The sequence below is a fragment of the Haliotis cracherodii genome, unplaced genomic scaffold (genome assembly GCF_022045235.1).
Source record: "Haliotis cracherodii isolate W230 unplaced genomic scaffold, xgHalCrac1.p SCAF_9, whole genome shotgun sequence".
NCBI lineage: Eukaryota > Metazoa > Mollusca > Gastropoda > Lepetellida > Haliotidae > Haliotis > Haliotis cracherodii.
In genome coordinates, this window is record NW_027266343.1 from 25,495,585 (window position 1) to 25,522,899 (window position 27,315).

At 37.8% G+C, this 27,315-nt stretch overlaps 1 protein-coding gene across 1 annotated transcript in view; it reads right to left on the reverse strand.

The window, feature by feature from the left end:
• LOC139452658 (tyrosine-protein kinase receptor torso-like) overlaps positions 1-27,315 on the reverse strand; it is a 381,001-nt gene that overhangs the window by 193,273 nt on the left and 160,413 nt on the right. The window contains exons 8-10 of the mRNA XM_071234197.1: positions 13,387-13,463; positions 8,555-8,723; positions 6,332-6,549 (exon numbers count right to left, since the gene is read on the reverse strand). Coding sequence (XP_071090298.1) covers positions 6,332-6,549; positions 8,555-8,723; positions 13,387-13,463 — 464 coding nt within the window. The remainder of the gene's footprint in view (positions 1-6,331; positions 6,550-8,554; positions 8,724-13,386; positions 13,464-27,315) is intronic.

Sequence of the window (27,315 nt, forward strand, 5' to 3'; positions counted from 1 at the left end):
TTTATTGCAAAACCGACACCTCCTGATCTTCTTAAAGCACTGCTCCTATGTTGGAGATTGACATGGTAACCCTCAATATGGATATCATCCAATATATCAGTTTTGGTTTCCAGGAAGCCTAGTATATCATTGTTATCAATTAGATCCATGAACTCGGGGTATTCTAATCACCTCCTTATTCCACATACATTCAAATTTAAAAAGTGCAAAGAGGTAGGCGGTTGTCAGAAGCTTGGATATTATCCTTAGTAATGCTTAGAGGTGGTATAGATGCATCTACAGTATAATGGTGTAATTTGGGCAGTTTAGGAGTCCCATCGTTGGAAGTGTTAAAACTAGAGTCATTAATATTGCGAACACTATTCATATTTACGGCATAATCTTTCGTTCTTCTCAGTCCCAGTTCAACATTGCGACTGAGGGTAGCACAACCAACATTACTGTTCTCGGTCGCATCAACAGCGTCATGTTTTGCGGTATGGTGATAATGTGGGGTTTCATCACCAACCCACTTCATACAAACACAGTCATCAGCTGACACAGTGGAGTCAAGGAGTGTCTTAGTGATCCCAATTGGGGTATGACATAAATATAGAATACTAAACGAGCTCCCGTGTAATACCAATTTTATGAAACGAGTGAATAGTTGTGGTATCTGACGAGCGAAAGCTCCTCTCAGTGATCTATCAACTCCACACGAAATGTCGTTGAATAAGCCAAGGGATGTTGAGAGCTTTCAATATTTGTTCCTGAAAAGTGTTCCGAGAGTACATAAGCACGCGTTTTGGTATTACACAATGTGTAATACAGCTGTATGTTTATTAAACAGGTGATCTCTTCACGGGCAAGTAATAAAACATTATAAAAAGTTTCCTCCCTCTGCACTATGGACACTTGGTCACACACCATGTGGTCCACACTTGACCGCTATCGCGGTTACCAACAGTATTTGATACTCTACAGCATACAGAATGAAATTGCCTCACCGGAATATCCTGCAGTACATGGTTATGCCTGTACACGTCACTGTCAGAGGCAGTCACACTGGCTGTATGTGGTTGGGCATATTTGGTGACAGGCTGGTGACATGGTGTGATCGCCTTCTGTCCACCAACGTATTCCTAATTGTGGCTGGGCTTGGTTTGTGCAGATGAACTCTGCTGGGGGGCCTGATACAGGGTTGGTATAGCAGGTTTCTGCGGTACATTATCAATAAAGAGTCTATCTACAGATATGTACACTTTCTTGCCAGAACTCCTTGCTTCCTTCAGTAGTAGAATTAATACTTCCCTTCTGTATTTACCCACTTCTGCTCGTTGATATTGTAATTAGTACCCTTCAACCTTTCAGCTGCCCCCTATCTGCATCTCTCTCATGAGTGTACAGAAACTTGGCTATGAGTGGGCGGGGCCATGCATCAGGTCCTGCTTGATAGTTATTATGACCGATCCTGTGTACCTGTTTAAATTTAATAGAATCACTATCCATATGGAGCTCATGCTTAATAAAGTCCCTCAGGACCCTCTCGCACTCTTGCAGATGGGCTTCAGGAATGTTTGTGAACACAAGATTGTCACCCATGGACCTACATCGTAAGTCAACGACAGACTCCCGAAGGTTGACATTGTCAAGTTTGAGCTTTTCAAAGACTGGACTGTGCTTATCAGGTTGGGCCCTCATCATATTGATTTATTTCTCTACCTTTGATTTGTTGGCTTTAAAATCTTCATAGCTAGCACTAACAGTTCACACTCTGTTCAATATCATCCACGCGGAGTTTCATCGTATCCAGATCTTTGACCTATAGTTCTAGCCTTGCCACATTATTTTTTATCTCTGCAATGATGTGAATTCTGAGAATGATGTCTTATGACCACTCTGTGACACATTGCTGAAGAAGACCAGTGTAGAACTGAAACTACTAACTGATTATGATATGCATTTGTTTATTGAGAAAGGATTAAGAGGTGGTATATCAATGATAGCGAAAAGATATTCTAAGGTCAATAATAAATATCTCGATGCCAATAATTTGTATGGATGGGCTTTGTGTGAACCTTTACCCACAGGTGGTTTTGAGTTTGAAGACAATGTTGATGTGAATAATATTCCCAAAGATTCTGATAAAGGGTGCTGACTAGAAGGTGACTTAGAATTCCCCACAATTAACATAAACGCCACAATAGTTATCTGCTAGCTCCTGAAAGATAAATTGTTAATAGTAACTGGATGTCTGAATATCAATATAACTTAATGGGTAAGACTGAGAAAGCTAACATTGAAAAAACAAATTTGATGCATCAGACAAAATTCCACTACAGAAATCACTAGCTGTATCTATCATTACGTTTGAAAGTAAAGAAAATACACGGAGTTTAAAGTTGGATCAAAGCTGTTGGATGGAGTCCTATATAAGACTGAACACAGATTTAAGAAAGATGGCTACTAGAGATTCCAAAAAGAACCTACATAAACTCATTAATAACTCAGTATTTGGTAAAACTATGAAGAATCTGAGGAAGCTTGATGAGGAAAGAAAGACTTAGGAAACTAATAGCTAGTCTAGCTTTAAACAGAAGTAAGATATTTGATGATGACTTAGTGGCATTACATGAGGAAGAGTAACATAAAATTCAACAGACCAGTATATGTTGGTATGAGTATTCTTGATTTCGTAAAACACTTACCGGTAATATGCGAATTTTATTTCAATGAACTTAAGAAGCAACATGGTGATAGATGTGAGGTGTTATATACTGATAAAGATTCTTTGTCAATGGAAATACAAACTGATGATGTATACAAAGATATGGCAGAAAAAATAGATATGTATGGTACAAGCGATTACCCAAAAGATAACCCATTGCACACCACAGTAAACAAAAAGGTATTAGGAAAGACGAAGGATGAAGGTACTGGAACTCCTATTGCAGAGTATGTTGGATTAAGACCGAAGACTATAAAGATGTCTGATAATGATGAGATAAGAAAAGCTAAAGGTGTTAAGAAGTGTGTCATTAAAAATCAACTAAAACATGAACAGTACGAAGAGACATTATTCAACAGTAGAACATTCAAACATGAGCTGAATACTTTAAGAAGTGACAAGCACAGGATATATGAACGGATATTGAGAATGAACAAGTCATCATTATCCCCCTTCGATACCAAGAGATGGATTGATAAGGATTGTGTAACTACCTTTGCATATGGTTACTTAATACTTTAACCATGAGCAACTATTCTCACACAAACCCTCTGACTGGCTCGACTATAAGATAATAGGAAAAAGGCTCACCTTCTTTCATAACAAATCAATTAATGTTATATATCTTAAGAGACCAAACTGGATCAGTTGCACAGCATTGACCTCCTAGAGAGTCCGCCCAGAGAGCTGAAGGTCGGTGGTTCGATCCCCGGACGCGTCTTACCAAATGAAGTTAAAAGATGGTACCCTGTCTGGCATTCGGCATTAAGGGGTCAAAACAAGGACTGGTCGGCTCGGAGCCTGAGTGTTCTATTTCGAAGTGTGGTATTCATTCATGTTAAACTGCGGCATGGTATCTCAGTGGGCGAGCACAATAAATCGGCATCAGTCTTGACTAGCGCACGCACGCACGCACGCACATTTCTATTTAGATAATTGTTCACATAAGTGCATAACAATGAACGATTACAAGGCAATAAAAGAAGAACTTGAAAAAGCTGCTGAAACATTTATGCGCCCAGACAAAATTATGAAAATGTTGGGAATTGCTGCCAAGCATATATATTACGGTAACATGGATGTCAAGCCATTCAACTATGGTTATCTATTGTTTCTTTACAGTTGTGGAATAGAAAAAGAGTATTCATTCGGTCTCCAAGTAAAATGAATGAAGAACTTTGCAAACGTTGAATATATATGTTCAAAATAATTGTATGCATATGAGTAAAAATGATAGAGAATATCTTCATTACAATTTGGTTTAAAGGTTTCCTTGATATAGGGTGGCATGTGAAAGTGCATGCCCAACAGTGACAGGAGTACATATTGAGATTTTCAAGAGTTTATCAACAGAGTCTTCTTTTGCAAGCTTTCCAGCAGTTTGTTACTCGGCTAACCACCATCATTTCTGACAACAGTCGTAGAAGAATTTGGTATGCTACACAATGTAAAGTGAGAATTCAATACACCACTAGGCCCCCATCAAGGAGGAATTCGATGATGGCTTAATCAAACAAACGAAGCGAGTTTGCCATAGGACAACAAACATTGACAAGGAATGAAATGTCAACAGTGTATGCAGATCCCACAAATGATTCCCAGACACCAAACCATATCATGATGGGAATAGCTACAGCAGAGGTACCACAGGGATCTTGAGTCAAGAAGTCTCACCAGAGATTTGAGTTTACACAGTGAGTCGTATTAGCATTTTGCAGAAGATTCATCAGAGCATACGTTCCAACCCTAGTGCCAAGGTCAAAGCAGGTTACTACAAAGTGGGCTACAAAGAACCAGCCATTGGGGACATTGTTTTGATAGTCGATCATAATTTCCACATAGGATTTGACGATCTAAAATGGCAAGCAGAGGACATAATTAGGAGAGTACAAACGATCAGTTCTGAAGTGATGTTCAATAAATGAACTTGAGAATGCATCATAGACTGTGCATCACCTTGTGTTGTGGGTTGAGGGTTGATAAATTTACAATCAGTTTTACAATCATTTTATCACTATTGGATTACCCTAATGTTAGTACCATTTAGAAATAATTATTTCTTCCTGTTAAAAGAAGTTTTTATTATTCTGTTTCCGTCATATGCAAATGTCTGCCAGCGACGGGACGGGACTGTAGTGACTTGACTGCCTAGAGTATGTATTGGGTGAGAGATATTATTTTTATGGAGTGCTTCATGTTTGCTTTGTAGTAAAATGCAAAGTCATTAGGGTAATATTTTACAGGCGCTTTATAGGGAATTAGTAGATTTGCTTCTTGGAGTTATCTTATCTCGAAGTCTTTGAGATTAGTATTAAATTTAATTTTGTCGCACTGGATGCTGTGGCTGGGGTTGTCAGGGATATAGTTCTGATGTTCTTTAATTCGGGTTTTGAGTGGCCTTGATGTTGAGCCAATATAAGTATGTCCACAATTACACTGAATGTGGTACACTGCTCCCGACCCAATCCTTTATGTGCAGGTCAAGGCAGCACAGCGCAGCTCCATGACCATCATCTTGGCTCCAATAATCTGTGAGCAGTCAAGTGAAGCCAACTGTAAATTGACATGGTGGCGTCAATCTTTAGGATACAGCGCCATCTGCCCAACTCCAGAATCATCTTGTCCCAAATACTTCCTGAGCACTACTGGCACGAGGCTAGCGTTCCAGCAAAATTGAAGGCATGCAGAAGAACATTAATCACAGAATGGCTAATTGACAAAAGAGCTTGGCGGATCAATAGTGATCATGGCATCAGACAGGACATAGTATGCCTAGGAGGGCATCAACCTCAGGAGAAAAGACTGGGTGTCTTCACTGACAATCTATTACACGCCCTAAATAATGTTTATAAAGTAATTAGGAATAGTATCATTAAAGGTAAATTTTCCATACAAGTCAAGCATGGTGGGAACGCTATCCCTGCATCTCGCATGGCCATTGGTATGGAATACACTTAGTTGCTCCTACATATGGCTCTTGTGGGGTACCTGTGCTAATAACAAATCAACTTACTTTCTAGGTGTTACTTGTTTTATGGTTACCTACTTTTTTGCAGGAACCTTTTCAGAGCTGCCTCCTTCTCAGTGGACAATACAAGTATTGCTTATGTTTGGCAACCATTATTTCCACATATTGTGGCCCACCAGTGGTAGTTGTCATTTGGGCTGGCATCAGTAAATTGTGACATATGCTTTTTACTTTTAGTTGCTTTTTTGGTCAGGCAGTGGTAATTGCCAAATATACTACCAGGGCTTGGCAGCAGCAGTTGCCAATTGTACTACCAGGGCTTGGAAGTAGCAGCTGCCAAATATGCTACCAGGGCTTGGCAGCAGTAGTTGCCAAATATGCTACCAGGGCTTGGCAGTAGTAGTTGCCAAATATGCTACCAGGGTTTGGAAGTTGCAGTTGCCAAAAATGCTACCAGGGCCTGGCAGTGGCAGTTGCATTTAGCCCAGCAATGGTACCTGGTCATAATAACGAGTATTTTAATAGCCCACAAGCTCCTGCATACCTTAAGGCATTTAATTCACTTTCATTTTCTGTTTATCTTTATGAGCACTGGCATACCCTGTTTGGGAGCCTGTAGCTTCCCTTTGGCATATCAAGCAATGAAAATACATTACCCCTGAAAGTCTTGTCTCCCCGTGGTGAGCTTCAATCTGTGCACTGTAAGGCAGGGGTGGTTTCTTGTGCCATGTGATCACAAACATATTGATAGTATTATAACTGGACACGTACAGAGGCTGCAACCATGACAACGTCACATTAACAAAACATCTTCCTTTGGAGTTCATGAACGTGTGGCCGATAGTTGTGGAGAGGTTGCGGACTGGATCAGGCTCTGTATCATATAATCAATTGCATGAGAATAAGACGATGTTTTTTTTCAGGCTATCTTATACTATGAAAGATGAAAATAGTGCCATGGCAATGTAGCTCACCTCAATATGTAGGCAACAGTTTAAAATGTCATTAAAGAGCCAAATTTGTTTTTTGAGAAAATTTAAGAGCATGCTCAAAACACAATCAAAATTTAATATAGTGTTAAAGATAGAACATGTTTTCACTACATTTCTATGCATGTACCAAATTAAATTACATTTTGAACAATAATGACAAAGTAAAGGCGATAAACATATTTAACAATGAGAAAAGTGGTTGCAAGTACTTGCGAGATCACTGCTTTGCACCACACATTTCCAATGCGAAACCATTAACTCATTGTGGTGACATGCATGCCTACTATAACCTCCTACCACATTAACATGTCTCTAGCTACATTACTCCCAGTTCAATTATCTGCCACTTGATTGAAGACAACCATCAGGTGCACATTGTTTAAGTTTGATCACTGAGACCCTCTTTACAGGTTAGTAATATAAGGATCACGAGGGGTAAATGGGGTTTTATGAGACCCGCATTAGGTTTTATACCACAAGCCTACACATACATCATAACAAAACAATCCATTTAAACACAAAACTTTAATTATTTAAATCAAACTCTATTAACACAAAGTGTTGCTTTTGTTGTGATATCATCTACCTCTAAAATTCCATTGGGAGTTACATCCCATGGTCTTACAAAAGTCATAAAATGTATTTTCCAAAAGCTGTGTTTCATGTGTTAAGCAGGATATACCATACAGTTTTCGTCTCGTTTAAATTCAAATGAAGACCTTGTAATCTGATAGTGGAACTCTAAACCCCAAGACACAAAATGAAAAGCAATATTGTACCATACAGCTTGAGGGAGTTGGATAGGTGAACTTTCCTCATCACTGAAATAAAGCTATAAAAGCTATTCTTAAAGCTATACACATATTTGTGTTACCGTTTGGCCACTAACATTAAATTTTGATACGGATTAATGTTAAAAGTGAGATACCTAAAACAAAGGCATTGATATTTCAATGGGAAACTTTCATGAATTATTTTCATGAAGTGATGTTTCTTTTGTGGTTCAGTATGTTACAAAAAACTAATCTCTCTTACGATTTGGGAATTTTAAAGTTATTTCCGAGTATCACCTACATTTTTTAAGGGCATAGATGTATAATGTAGCATAGACAGCACACAACAGATGAACAGACGGAGAGACTGCCCACAAGACATACGCTCACTTGGACCTTCAGTCAAAATGAAGTAAACATTGTTTAACCCTGATCTAAATTCTTAAAGCTATATACAAGTATGGTAGTCTGATACAAAGAGCCATGATGTACAGAGGCTCATCACTGATAGCCAACTCACAAACAGGAAATAGAGCAACCTAGCTTTACTCTGTCACACAATACCCTAGCAACCTACTAAAAGTATTATCATAAAAGAAAGGTATGATATGTATAATGCTATCACAATACCATTGCAATAGTGTCAATATAACTGTTGATATGACTGTTTTTTCACTGTTGCAATAGTATTATGACAGTTAATATGAGACCTACACCCACCCCTATTCATCATACCAATAAAGTGGATTAAATGGTAAAAGTCTGTGTTCAGCAACACAATCTTTGGCTCAGTACCCTCCACTTATTTAACAACACCCTCCATTTACCTAAGGTAAACAGATTGCTTTATGTCAAGAGTCTAAACTAACAGCATAAAGTTCCTTTACAAACTATCCCAGAAACCAGAGAATAATGTAATCTTGTAATAACACAATTTTTACACTCCTTCACAAACTCCTTTCTTGGCCGTAGAACTTCTGTGTAGAACATTTGAAAAAAAGTTCATTTCCTTCAAATTGATGAACAAAACTTAACTTTCTTTCCATTATGATGTCTTAACAAAATTCCTTCCCCCACATTTCAGGTTGAAAGAAAGATTACTGAGGATACTTACCGCAGATAGTATAACTATGGTTTGTATGGTCAAGACAGCTGAGGGTTTGGAAGCGAACTGTGGCAGGCTTGCTGTTGACCTTATAAAATCTGTCAAACGTATGCACTTGAACACTGTAGTTCCGACCGAACATTAAGTTTACCAGCTCGTACTTAAACTCAGGCCATTCCTACACAACACAAAAACAATATTAGTATAATTCAGTTTTAATAATATTTAGCACTTCTTTTTGACGAAGTTAGCATAAACATGTAAAACAGAACAACAAGACATTTTAGCCTGAATATATGTGTCAAGTAAAACAGTATGAAAGAATGTATTTGTTTGTCGTTTCCAACACATTGGTTGCATTTACCTTTGAACAGGTTTATGCTGTTTCTGTGTTTTTTATAAAGTCAAAGCCTTCAAAAGGGTGTTTTTGTGAGGTGTGATGTTACTTGGCAGTAGATATTTTTGTAGGTTTATTTGAAGTGATGGTCAGTGCCAGCAAATGAAGCCTATGTACAATATTAACTGGCCTACCTGCACTGGAAGTCTCATTTAGAGTTATCTCCCTTGGTTAAGTATCACTCAAGCTCCTTCTCAGCATCTGACACCTTTGGTACACACCTGGTAACATCGCTGCCATCAGTGTGGAAGCAACCATTACAAGAATCTTGAAATTTGTCCTCTAACCGCAAATGCAGCTGCATTTATATTTCTGTTTACGTCTTTGCCATCATAGTGAATTTTGAAAAGGTTTACAACTGACTAGATTTCCCAAATGAATCTACCGCACACAACTTCCCACTTACATTCTTACTATACCAATTACATGATAGTTGAAATATAATAGAATTTCAAATTGTCAAACAAAGAACAATTTAGATGGGGTAACATATCCAGCGTCATGTTAGTCATCACTTGTTTGAAAACATAAGGCAAAATTTTTTAATTACTTGGTTTACCAATGCACCGCTCTTTCAAAGTTCAAATGTTGAAAAAAAATACAAATACAAATTATTCCTGTTTTCATAACCACCTATCTTTACTTTTAAAAAATGAATAAAAAGTTCAAACAAAAAAAAGATTTCATTTCCTCTGCGAGTGTAAAGCAAAGGGAAGTCACTGTAATTTTTCTCGCTGGGATCCTTCTCTAATACCATCAAAGCTTGTCAGCGGAAAGCGCAGTGGTGACCAGTTTAACTCTTTCAGCTCTGTGGCCGGTACAAAAGACACCGCAGGCAGGTAGACCGCCCAAGTCATGTAAAAAAAGTATAACATTTTATTAACTTATCTGTCATATCATTCATTTATATATCTTTCACATTTTGCAATGTCTGAAATATATATTTCATTTCAATTTAGAATAAAAACTTATTCACTATTTTCCGCAATGTTATTAAACAAAAAAATTCTCGGACACACACTTCAACAACAGGGCCTCATCGAACATATCAAACAGCAAAATTAAGACGTTTCAAGCAAATCTTTAAATGTATTATACAAAGTAATGAATAACATCAACAAAACTATATCTTAAGGTTGCCAAACTGACATCTAAGTTATTATTTTCATCTTTTCGTGCAATCGCGTGTAATGCAACTCAAATGATATGCATAAGAAATCTTTGTCCCATCTCATAACCTAGCTCTATAAATCAGTCAAGTTCCATATCTGTATTATTTTAATATAGATCATGATTTCCTGCTTAAAACGTTCAGAATAACATGATTTAACCAAAACCTTCGTCAAAATCTGAAAATTATTATACACAAGTACCGTACCATTGCTGTGATTTGATTGGCTGCCTCAGGTCACATGTTTAAATTAGACCAATTACGAACCTTGTAGCAGATTTTGGCAAGAAAGCGTCACTAGAAACCGATTTTTCTCCAATATAATCGCATGGAGGAAAAGACTCCAGTGGATGTTAACCGTATTATCATTATCTCGGTGAAACAATATAAGTTTTTTAATGGATAGTGACATGGCAGACTTTGACATACGTGTTATTCATACGAAGCTTCAAAAACGGAGGTATTTCGGAGGACAAAAGTCAAGTAACAAAAATCTGAGAGGCTTTTTCTTTTCTTTTCAATTGGCCTACCCTACTTTTGAAATGAATTTGAAATCCGTAAACCAAGAAATAAAAACATTGTCGCCTAATGGTCAGTCGGTTGCAAGTTCAACTCCAAGCATGGTTGTGGTCACATTTTACAGTTGGGAGCTTTGACTGGTGGCAGCGATAAGATAAGCCAGCTCCACAAATGGGCTATTGCTAGGACAAGCTTGAGTATCTTTATTTGCACGCTTGCAGAGCTCCCTTTACTGTATCGGGAGGATACCAAGCTATCATACACTGGGAAGGAGCTTGTGTATCAATGAACAGAACAGACTGCAACATTAGAGAAGTGTTGTGATGTACATTTTCCTGAAGGCTGGCTGTATAGGAGTGAGATGAGAGTAATTCGAGGCCTTTTATGACCTCCTAATCTTCTTATCTACTTGCCCAGTGTGGGTAGAATATCTATCTGAAAACACTGAATTCCTGCCACCTGTCAACACTTTCAGGATTCAAAAGCACATGCCTCTTTCAAGACATTTGACAGTGACTTACGGTACTTCAAGGCATTCGTGAGAGCACTGACTTGGTGTTTCAAACATATTTTTATATAATTATTCATTGATGTTGTGTGGGATTTACTATTTTCACAAATAAGTTCTTTACAAACTGATAGCTGCATTGGTAAGCTTTGCGTTTCAATTAGAAAATCACCTGGTAACAGAATGGATAGTAATGATTGGTCCAGTGATCCATGTTTTGTGTGCATGACCATCTTCCACTGATATGGATCCTGCACCAGCCCCTTGTACCTCCACCTCCACGACCATTTCATCAAAATAACAACTCATGTCTTAATTTCAAGTTTGGCCATTATGCCAGATATCACAACCTTACTAAAGGGGGTCATATCCTTACATAATAACAAAGTTAAAAGCAGTTCAAACTAAATGAAATCACTTTCTGTTTTGGGAAACATGTCTTAAATGCAAGACAACTTTAAAACAGAAACCCCTAAAATGCCTATGAATACCATAGCCAATAAATCCCATATTCAGATTTTTAACAGACATCCTCTTCATTTCAACTATCCATAATCAGTTGTGCAGATAATGGTATCTAGCCCTCCAAAGCATGTGCACGTTGGGAAAACCTGACTTCTTTCCTGTGTGTGCTTTAGTTAACAGATACATAGTTCATGGCCAATTCAAGGGTCTTAAAAAAGGCGGGGTTCCTCTAAGGCCATTTGTATATTCAGTGAGGGATGGGTCCCAGCCAAAAGCCTACCCCCAAAATTACAAACACTACATGTAAACCATTAACAATAATTTTACTTTAACAACCACATCAACATGTTATCATGCTAGGAAATGCGCATACAAAATGTCATCAAATGTAAAAAGGTGGGCTGGCCACCCCCCATAACACCCCTTTGGATCTGCCACTGCAGTTATCACAGCACAGTTATTTTTGGTCTTTTTCGCACTATAAAATCTAAATTGTTTAAGATTAACGAGGGTATATTATCCGTGAAACTACAGAAGTTAGGTTTCTCAGGTTAGGCTGGGAGAGATAATGAGTGACTGATTCTGGCTGCACATGGACTTGTTTGGGGAATCTTTAAAGAGAGAACAACTCCAAGACTGCAATCATTTTGAGTTTCCACTCCATCTAACCTTCACCTTAACCAAGGTCAAAACAATCACCTGAATATGAAGTGACTCATAGCTGTTTTCTATGTGAAAACAAATTGCCAAAAAATTGCCAACAAATTAACAGCTGCTACAGTCCGATTGTAATTGTACATACAGAATTAGATTGTGAAATCAGAAAAGTCTTGAATTTCACAGGATAAGTCTTACAATCATATAAGGCATTACAAAGGGTCAAATATATGGTACGATGATCAAATGATGTGTCAGCCCTAGTTATGGGCCCTATTTAACAACTCAGTGCACTAAACGAATGTCCATTCCCATGTGAATATCTACGATGAGGCATGGGGTCCAATTTGAATTGAGTAATCGATGTGATGGAAACAGTTAGAAAAGTTGTTTTCCAATATGCATCTTGTCCAAAATTGATAAGTAGATAGGCGCAAGGAAATATCATATTAAAGAGGCCTCAAATGTTACACGGCTCGCTCTTATAGGCACAGTAGGTGTTCCAGAATGTACTCTAGTGAGAAGCGACTGGAAGATGGCCGTGTTTGTGGAAGTAACAATACCGTGGAGCTCCTCAGAGTAACAAAGATGTCAAGCACTCGGATGGAATTTTAAGTATAAACAGAACAAGGGAGGTAATTCTATATCTAGGTCGATCACCACTACAACACAACACCACTTGAATTATCATGGGAGTAACTCCATAGGCAAACAGAAATTGTCATTTTATGAACACCTCAACAAATTTCTGTCAGCTACATTCATCATAAATACAGTTACAATATGCAAAAACAATATTCACTGCCTCACAGCACAGATCAACTCAATTAGATATGAGGAACTCAAGTAGATCACACTCTCAATTCAATGGATGGCTAACCAAAGCAATTGAATATAGGGGCCAAAATTGAAAAGACGAATTATATCTGTTTATGAACATGCATGGGTCTCCTATCAGTAGCCAAAATGGCACCTCCCAAATTCCAGGAATGTTTTGATCTGCAGTTTTTCCCTCTGTAATGTGTGAATGATGAAGTCTGGCTAATGTTGGATGATTTGAGATAACTGATAATCCATAAGAAATAGGTATAGTGCCAAAAATGAATCTGTCAAGAATAACTTACCGGTACATCCCTTGCTTGAAAGGAATCTTTAATATCCCCATCACCCATCCAGTAGAGCTTAAAGAAGCAGCCACCCTCTGTAAAATTGGATCAATTTGGTTTAAACATCGTATCTGTCCACAAAAAACACTTGATCACATCCTACAATGAAATATTTGTGTATGATGACCAAGTTTGTATATTTCCTAGTCATTATAACACAATCTACATGAATGCTGTACATCATAGTCCAAGAAAAGAGCAGGACAATTACCACCCAGACGATTGCCACCTGGAAAATTGCCACCCAAAGAATTGCCATCCAGGACAATTGCCACCCAGACAATTGTCATACAGGACAATTGCCACCTTGGATAATTGCTACCCGGACAATTGCCATCCAGGACGATTGATGACCAGACAATTGCCACTCAGACAATTGCCATCCAGGACAAATGCCACCCAGACAATCACCATCTAGGACAATTGCCACCCAGACAATTGCCATCCAGGACAATTGCCACCTAGGACAATAAGCCAGTCTCCAGTTTTGCGAAATAAGTCTGTTAGAGTGACATCCCTTTGCAAAACCATGTGACCACGGGCAAACCATCTAAACAAACTGCTGTCAAACTTTTGATGTGCTTGAGAACTATATCGACCACTATCTGATGTTTACGGAAAGGGGAGCTGAAAATGCCACTGTTGTGGCTTGTGTAAGTCAGATAACAGATGCAAGGGCCGCCAGGACATTGAAAATGTATATTTAACTCCTTTTCCGAAGCTGTTTGAGGTGGTCAAGGGCCTGTGGTCAAGTGGGATTTTATGCCCAAAGCATCACATGGCATATCTATAGTTGTTCAAAACACTTCGTAGGTGAGGATTATATGAATTTGAGGCAAGTCATGTTTTCCTCGAGCAAAATGTTAAAATCATAAATATTGTTAGTGATTAATATAAGGAATTTCTCAGACAAGGATCTAAAGCCCAGAAACACGATATCCGAAATGATGACATTGTGTACACTTATGCACTTCTACATATTTTCAAATGGACTCTATCAGCTGTCCGTGGACCAACTTCAGATTTTCCTGACCATGTCTCAGTAACCTCCACGCCTTTGAAATCCAGGCCACCACTTCGACAAAGGCAAGCAGATCCCGGGGCCACTGACACCCCATGCAAGAAGAGAGTTGAAGGGAGTGATGTCTCAACTACCAAACGTAAGCATATCGAAAACCTAGTATATTTTTTACTGAATGAGTGACATAATTATGAATAGTTGTCTTCTTGAGGAATCAAAATCAGGGAACATATTTTTTAAAATGAATTTAAAGACAGAGCTGGCATGGTACTTTTTAAAGAATTCATTCTGATATTCTGACTTGATTTTAAGTCTCAACTTTAATAAACAGTAAATTACATGCTTCTGATAGTATATGTTTGGTTATAAATAATATTTTAGGTCTAAGTATGTTCATCTTTTTAAACAGATGTCAGAAGATCATTGTTGGACCAATGACACTTACTACACTGTCAAATCTACAACTGACGCCTCCACAGTTACTGCCTTGTTTTTTGAGAACATCAGCACATATGACGCTGCTGAACCCCAAAACAGTTATTAAAAAGTTAACTGTGGATAACATCATCAGAAACAACAAATCCGCAAGTTTTACACAGGTACATTTATAACATATTATTGTGACAGAATGTATATACATCATAAAATACCAACATATCTAACATACCCAAAGTATTACAATAGTATGTCTTTGGGGACGCTTTGTAACCAAAAATGTCAGGTTTATATTGTTATCACATGAGACAAAGCAAGATGGCCCATTGAGTGAGTTATATTATCAGTGTTCATGTCAGTTTGTACCCAGTTACATAACAAATAAAATGATGTGATCTTTACCATTCCATTCAGGGGTATGCATCAGAAATATTCAGTTTAACATCATAAAAAATCTGTCTGAATCTATCTGAATATTGAGACATATTATTGATACTGCAATATATTTACAGTATGAGTCATAATTATTGAGAATTGAAAAATCTTTAAAATTGTAAATATGAAAATATCCCCCCCCCCAAAAAAATAAAACATATTTTAAATGAGCACAAACCTTCTTTAATCACATCATAGTAACATCGATATTTTATCAGACCACCATTTGCTTCCAAACACAGTTTTATACGATTGGGCATACTTCCTATGAGAGAGGTTAGAGTCTTGTGGGTGAGAGAGTCCCAATATCGCACCACCTCGCGCTTCATGTCATCAACTTTTGTCAATCCCTTTTGGTTCACCGACTCCTTCATGAGTCCCCACACATTTTCTATAGGATTTAAGACCGGGCTGTAGCTAGGCCAGTCCAAAACGGTCACATTGTTGTCCACAAACCACTGCCGCTCATGTCTTGCGGTGTGTTTGGGGTCATTAGCCTGTTGCAAAATCCAAGTATTTCCATAAAAAACATCTGCATTTGGGATCAGGTGAGCTTCCAAAATGTCTGTATACCTTTCACTGGTTAAATTACCCTCAAAGACACACATAGGCGTCGTTCCAAGTGAAGATATCCCTCCCCAAACATGAAACTTCAGACTGTACTTTGGTCTCTGGTACAATGGAACGGAATGACATTTTGTCCACATATTAACATTGTTAGGATACACCCATACAGAGCTCTCATCTGTGAAAATAACACTGTTCCAGTCAAAGTTTTCATGCGCCAAACACTACTCTACACGTCTATCCTTGTGTTCTTGTTTCAAGAGCGGAGAGGCAATTCCTTTCTTTTTTTCCCATCCAAATTCAATGAAATTTCTTCTTGCTGTAGATTTGGATACATTTACTGTCCCTCTATTTACCATTTCATGTTGGATATTTGAAATACTCGCCCTTCTGTTTTTAGAAGCCAAAATGCCCAGTTTCACACGATCACCAAACACCAGTTTTCGAGGTCTCCTCGCTCCTTTTCTGTGCTCAATTCCTGAACCATTCTCAATATTCTTCTTAACTCTATACACTGTAGAATGAAGAGTATCTGTGCTCTTTGCTAATGTAGCAGCATCAGTGATGCCTTCATCACGGGGCTCTAGAATCAACCTTCTTTTCTCCTCTGCACTCATTTCTGACATATATCAGGAAAAGTCGTCTGCTCCATAATCAAGGGAGATAACTCTGATTTGCAACTTCTAAAATTGAAGAAAAGTTGCTTCCCTTTGACCATACCTCAATTTTAAACACTTGTCAATATTGATATGTTATATATGCTTCCTTGAATATGACATCAAAATTCTCAATAAATTTGAACCAGACTATATATTGTTCAAACAGTTCTAAACCATCCAATGAATACTCACACTCTGATTAACCAGGCAATCAATCAGTTATTTTCCTTATAGTTTGTTATAATGTTAGTGTAGACCGAAAATGGTGCAGACGTAGTATTATGTTTAATTTTTTTACTTGTACATTGTGTACAATTTCAGGTTTTGGCATTGCAGCAAAAATCCAGCAGAGGCCCTTCCAGAATTCTGTCTCTGTATGAGGAACTCATCATCACCCTCATGCGACTACGACGTGCTAATGATGTGGAACAGCTATCTGATTTATTTGGTGTTTCAAATTCTCACTTTACTAGAATTCACAGCACATGGATCAATCTGCACCATGTTTTACTTTTTTATAGCCTGAAATATTGAAGAAAGTAATTTAAAAAAATAATAATAATTTGATTTTGCTTATAATACAATCAAAGAAATGTTCACGAGAAGGCACATTAATAGCATATATACCTTTATCTTGTGTTTATTACCAAATCACAGGACTGAAATCCATATACCTAACTGGCCCTGAATCTGGTAATAATAATCACTATCATCTTTAAGATATCAATTACCATCTTTCAGGTAACATCTCCTACATTTTGCAGCAATTTTAGGATCACAGTCTTTCAAAGCCCATGGACATAGAATCTCTAGTAATTTATTATGATGATTTCCTTTGCAATTTCCACTGAAGTACCAAGGAAAGGATTTCAACAAACCTTTAATTTGCACAGACAGTTTTTTATGTCTCCTTCTCTCAATCTGTTTATACATTTCTCTGGCCTTACTTTCTTTTTTTCTATCCCACACAAGAGAAAATGGTACATTGCGATATTCAATGCAACCAGTATAAATACTGTCATGGAGCAAACATTGAACTAACTTTGAACAATCAGTATTACTGTTTTTTCAAATGAGTCTGCCCTAGTGCACACACATTTAAACTTGCAAATTGTTACCATGCCTTTTCTCATAACTGACCATGTAGTATTCTCACTCTGCCCTGCAGTTTCATGTTCTATGTAATTAATGTCATCATTACAATATTTCAGTTTATCAACTACATCCTTAGATAAAACACTGTCCAGGGGCAAGTCAAAGGCTTGGCAGCACATTTCTCATTCATTTTTGTCCCTTGAGTCTCTCTGTCAGTTGGATTAAGTAGGGTTTCCAAGGCACAGGCATTAGGATTTATCTGCAATTATGAAAGTTTGTCATAAGTTCTCTGCAAAAAATATAAAATACATCTGGGTAATGAACATAAAAAAATGCAATTTTTTTCAGAATTACAAATTAGAAATGTTATCCCAAAAGGGAATGTATATTGATACTGAGTGTGTTATTTTACCAGTATATGATCATAGATTTCATGTGTTTGAAAGTGAGACAATCTACATAAATTATTTTTCCAAAACATTATATGTGAATACTTAACATTGATCATGTCAATGTTCACTATGATCACTGATTAGTTACTGATGCATGTTGTTCACTGAAATAGAATAGGTGATTCCCACCTGGTGCAGGGAGGCTGCAAAATTAGCCATCTGTTCCAGTGATCAATCTGATCGGTCATTTATTGTGCGAGGATCAAAATTCTCCTGGCAGAGGTAACCATTCATGGCTTCAAGTGTTTGTCCAAAGCTGCAACGCATATGAGATGGTTATAAAGATATCTCTCTTTATGTAATGTTGTTTGTGATTTATCATCCAAAACTGGCTCCCACGGGAGTTATCACTTGGGTGAGATCAAACGATATCTACATTGTAGGCATCGCTGCAATGAAATTGCAACACTAATGGCTCTGCTACTGAAGCTGTTAGCAAAACTTTATTCACTTAAGACGCTGCTTATTACTGTCTACAAACTGAAAAAGTCCGAAGAATGATGTTGAGTGATAAATAAAATCTCACCCTCGTGTCTTTTGATATCAAATATAGCAACACGAGTCGATAAAAGTGGAATTACTCCAACGCTATCAACTCGTGCTGATATATTTCATATCAAAAGACACTCGAGTGAGATTCGCTATTTATTCAAAACCAATATTTCAGAAAGAATACATTATTAGTTACAGAGGAATCTACAATATGTTCTTCTTCTTTACTTTGTAAATTTATGCATGTAATTATTTTTTATGAAGAAGGAATGTTTGAATATATTGTAACATACAGGTAAAATATAACATCATGCATAAGCAGCATCAATAACTGCTTTTACAGTATTATGTATAAACTTACATAAAATAAAAAACATAAATTTTGGCAGGGATCTACTGCAAAATCATACATACTTATATGCACATTGTTCCCAAGAGAGGAATTTTGCTTTACCATAATGATTATAATCATATGCAATCCATTCGATGGCCGACAAAATATTTATTTTTAACCATCATTATTCAGTCCTATTTCAATGTTCAAGATTACCAGTTGACTCACCCTCCAGGGCACTGACAATAAGCAGTCTTAATGTCAATATTCAGCTTGTCAACAGCAATCCATAGGTTGTAGAAGTCAGACTTTAAGTACGTCTGGTCCTGCTGTGTTGGCTCTGTAAGATGCCTTAAAAACACTAACGGTGTCGGTGGCATCAACATACATGTCCATCAGCAAACAAGCGATTGTCTTGAAAAGACTTGAAGGCGCGAAGCTTTCTGCTGTTATAATCAGGCCTGAACGACACCAAGTAATTAAATACATCATATATACCCAATTCCGGACTGTGTGACAGATTATTAGAGTATCCTTGTAAAAGGAAATTAAAGGATCACAGTTAATGTTCATATCTGAGTGTTTGAGATGTGAACCTAGATCGTAAACATCCAAATAATCAGGGTTCAAGCTGGCAACACACTCACACAAAGTGACCAATTCGTGATGAATATAACCTGTAAGTCACACCACGATCCTATAAATACATCTACAACTGCGATACAGTCTTGGATGAGAGTGTACTTGATATTTTCTTAAAATCACAATTGAAGAAAGTAAATAAGATATATCGTGTGTTGACAAGTGATATCAGCTCTGTTCACATGTTGTCAAGCCCGCAGTCACGTGTCTTAACTCTAAATGGCAAAACTGGAAAATGGCTTATTGCCATCCAGGACAATTGCCAATTGTAGTCCATCAGCTATCATTGTGGCACACAGTTCTTCACAATTATTTTCCATTAAACACACATTCATCGGACAAACACCAGTTTTGTAATTTTTCATGTCCGAATAAAAATATTTATCATATAATGGGTAGGTTTCTCGACAGGATAAAGCCAACGGATAAAAACGATATCCGTTGGGGTCATATGATATGCGGATAGAGATGCAAATATCAAAGGTGAAGTAGGGACTACTTTCACTGTTTATAAACAAACATGGCGTCGCCCTTGTCATTTGGCGAGTCAGAATTAACCATCGGGAATCTGGATAAACTACAGGGATAATTGCTATCATTATCAAAAGAACAGTCTAATATACTGAAAATCTGTGTCTAACTGTGACGTAGCTAAGGCATTTTATAAGTTTTGGCAACTTTGGAGATATAAATTTCGAAACAATTTGGCGTGGGCACGAGGCCTAGCCAAGCGGGATCAGTAGCCATATCTGTGCTTGTAGACCTCTTCACCTTGAAACCTCCTTCACAAATTAAAACAGTTGGATTTGGCGGAAATATGTTTGAATTGTTACCTTGTTTCGTTTTGTCGGTGTGTGTACATCTGACTACACTTCTTATCGTTATGACAGGACAGACCGACTGTCAACAACGTCTGACCGTGACCGTGACGTCTCATAGACTAGGGTTAGAGTCGCTTCCCTTTGATAAAGGGCAGTTACTCTAACGGACAGACCGATGGATTGCCGCGAAAGGCAATTAAAAACAATTGTTGTTTTGCGTATATGTTGCTTCGCCACTGTATAAGAAACCGATTTCAGTTGGAACTATATTGGCTACTGTCACTGTCCGACTGACTCATCACTTACCCTGTGACGTAATAAATATTAATGCGCGCATTCCAGGAAAACTCGCAATGTTTCGGTAATGCTTGTGAGAGAGGGAAAGCGATTTTGAAGCACAGAATTAAAGAATGACATTATATGATAAAGAGGTTATCACACTTGTGTGTTTGGGGATGGTAAATATCCTGTATTAGGAATAAACACTATGTATTTAGCTCGCCAAGGCTCGCTAAATACAATGTTTATTCCTAATGCAGGATATTTACCATCCCCAAACACACTCGCGTGATAACCTCTATTTACTTCCCTGTTATCATGTAATTGTGTGAACATTGGCATGAGCCTGTAGTTGGAAATACAAACAGACGATTTAACATCTCACAACAATGACATAAGGTGTGTGAAACATGCTTTCTGCAAGCATGACCCTAGGTCGCCCTACACCTCTGGTTGTGACGGCAGTATCGGTGTAGGCGAGAAATATTGTGTAATGTGGAAATATGTTGTCAAAATGATTTTAATTGTAAGCGGATCGTTTTTCAAAATGTGAATCAAAAAGGGAAAGAACTTTGATAGCTCTTACTTGTTTCACAAACGGAACATTTCATGCAACTACCATATCTGAAAGGACTTTATTCTGAACCATCTCCCCTGATAACCATTTTAAACCTGCAGATGAGGAATCAAAGTGGGCCATCCCAAAACCCAAGAAGGGAAAACTAGACAGTTATTACACACAAGTGTTGAGAGATGTCATTCGTATATTTCACAGGAACAAATGTACCCATTTCATCCAGAAAGCTTAAGAAAATCCTAAGAGAAGAATATGAAATCATCGTCCTGTTCTCCAACCACGGCATCGACAAGCACGACTTCAGTGAGCACAGGGTCATCACAATTGGCGTCATCGTGAGTGGAGGCGTGTCATCTTCTCTGATGAAAGTCGCTTTTGTGTCTCCCATGCAGACGGAAGAGTCAGAATTTGGAGTCGTCGAGGTGATCGTTTCGCTGACAGAAACGTTGTGGAAAGGGATCCATGGGGTGGACCTAGCGTCATGATATGGGCAGGGATTGGACTTAATGAGAGACTTGGACCCATGTGCTTTCTGAATGTTGGTCAAGGTCGGGGACTTGGCGTCTCTGCTCCTCGGTATATCGACCAAGTGATCAGACCCCACGTTGTTCCATTTTTTGCACAACATCCAGAACACATTTTCCAGCTCGCCAGAGCTACCATGGCCTTTCTGCAACAACACAACATCCGTGTACTACCGTGGCCAGCCCTGAGCCCTGATCTGAACCCCATCGAACACTTGTGGGATGAGGTTCAAAGGCGTCTGCACAATGTGCACCCAATCCCTACAACTGCCGGTGAACCACGCACAGCTGCTCTGGTTGTGTGCAGGAGGATCCCTAGGGCCTTCACAAATAGTCTGATCCATCGATGTGTTTATAGATTAGGGTGGGGACAGTTTGAGCGAACGGAGCAAGTTTCCGAATATGAGGAGTTACCTCCCCTGGACCCTCTATAAATATAGAACGGCTGTTTTCGAGACACAGTAGAGTAGGGTTTAACAGGTAATTTCTTGTGCCTTTCAATTTTCTGTCAAGTAAATATGGTGTTAGTGTCTTGGTAGTAATTTTCTATGACTCACTGCAGAGCAAATGTACAGGAATTATTGCTGTTTGACTTTGTGTATTGTTTCCACGCCCCCATGATTTCCACCCAGGTGATCAGTGCTTGTGCTCAGCACATGTGGAATGACTGAAACGGCAAGAACCAGTTAGGGTACACGGAATACACAAGGAATATTAATTGTGGCATTGTAATACAGTTGATAGATACATGCACTTTTGTGGCTCGGTGTTACTATATGTTAATAAACTCTTTTGCATTTTATTACATGATTAGTTTCTCTAAATATGTTGCAGGTTTGAATTGAAGAACTGCCTCGCACATTTCTTGTCATGTAACTGAGACTGTAAGCTCTGGTTTATCCAGCGAAAGTATAAGGCTTACATAACCATGTTGGTGCTATTGTATATTAAGCTTTGTATAAGATATTTTCTTGTTTGTTTGTTGTTTAACGCAACACTCAGCACTATTCCAGCTATATGACGGCTGTCTGTAAATAATCAAGTCTGAACCAAACAATCCAATGATTGACATAGTGAGCATCGATCTACCTGATTTGAATATGATGACATGCATCAACCAAGTTGACAAACATAGTTGCCTTTTATGGAAAGAATATTTTTTAAACACTGTCATTTGACCAGGCTATTATTGCGTAGTATAGGTAATGGTGATTCTGCCGCAACCCCGGTGGAGCCAGATTTATATACCTGAACTACTACTACAGATGGAATATTTTAGCAAAAACGATGATGCGATGAAATGATAGTCATGATTCATATTAAAAGAATCATCAATATTAATTAAAAATGGATCAAATTTACTATAGCCCACGAGGATATTTGAAAGGTATAGGAGCAATACAAAAATTAGCCACTGCGGCTAAGGTATCTAAAGATGTGGCCAAGGACTGTTTAAAGAAACAAGCGATGTGGCAATATATACTTACCAGCACCGCGTTATATCCCGAGGAAGAAGTTTGATATTTTTACAACGAATGAAGTTCATCAGACTGACCTCTTGTTTCTTCTGGGCGGTCGGGTAGCCTAGTGGTTAAAGCGTTCGCTCGTCACACGGAAGACGCGGGTGGCCCAAGTTATTTCAAGTAGATCCAGGTCGCGAGTTTATGGGATCAGTAACTAAACTGTTAACAAAGTACGATGTCGAAATCAGGCATAGTCAAGCTATCGTTGAAAGATTTAACCGGACATTAGCGGAACGTTTGTTTGGCTATCAGAATGGGATCGAAATGAAATCAGATCGATTAAGATCAACCGAATGGGTGACATGATTATCAGCTGTTGTATCAGCACTGAATAATGAAGTAACGAGATTAATTGGGAAGAAACCATCCGATGCCATTAAAATGAAATCTGTGACTTCCGAATCTTCAGCACCGAGGACAGGCAAAGAACAAAAACTTCTGGATAGAGTAAGCATAAGATATTTATACCAGCCCGGTGAACTCGAAGGAGGCCAACGTCGCGCAACCGATCTGATTTGGTCCCTTAAGATTTATAACATTAGTCGGTTGGTTACGAAAGAAGGAGAGCCTATTCTTTATTATCTTAAAGATGGACCGGGTAGGGCATTTGTACGAGAGGAGTTGCTCATAGTTCCCAACAATACAGTATTACCGCCCTAAATAACCATAAGCATAGGTAGTTACACCATCCTTATCAATCCATCTCTTTGTATCTGAGGGGGATAATCATGTCTTGTTCATTCTTAATCCATATATCCTATGATTGACACTTTTAAAGAGTTCATCTCGTGTTTGAATATGTTCTACCATTGAATAATGCTTCTTTATACTGTTTGTGTTTGATATGCTTTTTTACCACATACTTAATAACACCCTTAGCTTTTCCTATCTCTCCATTATCAGACTTCTTTATAGAATACATCTTACGTCTTAATCCAACATACAAAACATTCATCCTTCTTCTTACCTAGTACCTTTTTATTTACCACTCTGTGCAGTGGATTATCTTTTGGGTAATCGCCTGTGTCGTACATATCTACTTTTTCCGCCATATCTTTATACACATCCTCGATTTGTATTTCCATCAACAAAGAATCTGTGTCGGTATATAACACCTCACATCTATCGCTGTACTGCTTCTTAAGTTCATTGAAATAAAAGTCATACATTAAGTGTTTTGATAAGTTGAGAATACTCATACTGATGTACACTGGTCTGTTAAATTTAATATTACTTTTCTGCATATGTAGGGCGGCTAAGTCGTTATCAAATATCTTGCTTCTGTTAAAAGCAAGACTGGCTATAAGTTTCCTGAGTCTTTCTTCCTCATTAGACCTGACTAATTTAACATCAACACGCTTCCTTAGATTCTCCATAGTTTTACCAAATACTGAGATATTCATGAGCTTATATAGGTTTTTTTTCGAAATCGCTGGTAGCCATCTCAATCCAAGGGCTTTGATCAAACTTTAGAACTCTGTGTATTTTCTTTAGTTTCATACCTAACGATAGATATAATGGAGATTTCTGTAGTGAACTATATATTTTGTCTTATCCATCAAATTTGGTACGAGTTTTTCTACGTTAGCTAACCTACTATTACCCATCAGGAAGTGTTGATATTCCGACATCCAATCTTTATTAACCATTAATCTTTCGGTAGCTAGTGGATAACTGTTATGGTCTTTATATAACTCTGTTGGATATTCCAAATCAACTTGTAGTATGTACCCTTTATCCGCACTGAGCGTGTTCATAATCGGCATCGGTTATTTTAGATTCTGTTAAGTTACTATAGGGGGTGGTAATCTAGTTTTGTCAAATCTAGGCCAATCATCCATATATTCGTAAGGATATACACCTTTTCTCAGCAACAAATGTCGTGTTAACTGATCAGTAAATTGATTTGTTATTGCAAAGTCATCGGGATTGTTCGCATTAGCTAAATTGTCCAGGGAAGATAACAGAAACTGTACGGAATCTATGAATCTAAGTCCATTACTTTGCTTTATTCTAGCTTTCCCATCCTTGTTCGTATAATGTGTAGTTTTAGTCAACTAGAATGATATGTATTTTTCCATATTATTAGGAATGCACGTTAAGCCTCCGTCAGTCCTTGATATAGCTTGCATGATGAGATGTGAATGATATCCTTGAAGGTTGTGAAACACAATGGGGATAGGTATTGTTTGAGAATTCATTTTTAGTTTCAAGTTACACTCGTAACGGCTCCTCGATAATTACCTGTGACGTGGCAATGATCTCTTACGGAATCCCCATTCAGGGGTTCATTACAAACATGACAACTCGTTGACTTCTTATAGGCCCTCCAATCATCCCTCGTCATACACATGGGTTTCTTACGCAATAAATTTTCCCTGATTATTCTCTCTTCGTTTTGTAGATATTCTAGGGACTTTCCGCTGCATCGGGACCTCTGTAAATCACGGGTGGGTTTGTTTTCCCATCATACCTTACAACTATATATCCAAACCCACAAGGAATATGTTCTTGAGTTTTGTACATAAAACTATCTTGATTGCTTCGGTCAGTATTTTCTATAAGTGCTTCGAAGTCAGCATAAATTATGTACGGTACTGGCATTTGATTATAATAATGTTCAAATTTTAATATGTTTTTTCCCTTTTTAGGCATATCGATCCTGATAGCAGTCTGTCCAACACCTCTGCAGTCTTCTTGATGCGTTTCTAATAGATCTTGTCTGCTTTACCCATGCAGGCATCTTTCACAGAAATACTTCTTTCCTGCATGTTTTGTTTGATCGTATAATAGCCTGTTCAAACTCTTTATCCATGGATAATGATATTTTCGATCTTCTTCGATCAGAAATAAATTGATTCTGGGAATATGTTCTGGGGCGGAGCTTATCCTGTGTACAACAATTCCATTATGGGAATGTCCGAAAACATTTATAGCTAAATTATTTTGCTTTTCCGCCTTATCAATTTGTGAGATTGGTGTAGGTTCGTCTATACCATCAAGGTTTAGTCCGTCATTTTGGGGATAGCTAGAAGGCCTATATGCAATTTTAGAATCTGCGGGGAACAATTATCATAATTCTGAAACAGCCTTTATTTTTTACATTCATTATGGCTTTTTTCTTTTTATAATTCGGGGGTAAATCTATATAAGATCCACCTTTGGGAGGCATATAATGTGCTATATCTAAATATAAACTATTGATTTTATCCACACCCCAATCCGAACCTCTATTAGTCCAGCGTTCTAAAGTTTCTTGTATCCTCTGAATTGATTTATCTAATGATGCACTTATAGTATCGGATTCGGTTATAATTTCTTGATTGCTCCGGAAATAAAGTTCGGTATATTCAGTGCTATGGTCTGCACTACTTTTACTCATTGACATTTTAACCGTCAGCTGGTATTTTATACTATTTAAATCATCTAATTCCTCGTTAATTTTACTCGATACGATGGGCTTAACATCATTAACATCAATGTTGGAATTAATATCCATCTTCCAACCTCTTAGATATTTACCAACGCCAGCTGAGGGTAAAAATTTTAACTCATTATTATCAACAACAGTGGGTTTATCAACATCGCCAACTGATTTATTATTATCTAGTAAAGCAAATCAATTCAGCTTTTCTCATTTGAGAATAACCCCTCAGCCCACTTTTTTTCACTTGAGCTTTGAGTTCTCTAACAGTCTGGGGTTTGTTGTATTCCCAACCGAGTAAATCAATCAATACAGCTTTTCTCATTCAAGAATATCCATGTAGGCTACGTTGTTTTGCCAAAGCCTTCAACTCTCTGACAAAAACCATTGTGATTTAATGGTATATACAAAATGAGTCAAATGTCTAAATGGTTATATTTCCATATCTAAATACGTATTCTCCCCAACCTATTCCTCTTGTTGATGTAATCTCTCTTCCTAGCATAAATAATCTGCTTCCTGACCCTATCAGCACCGTGACTCTTACATAAACAGTAACTACCTTTGACCCCTATCCCACATACAGAACAAAAGTAATTTTTATATC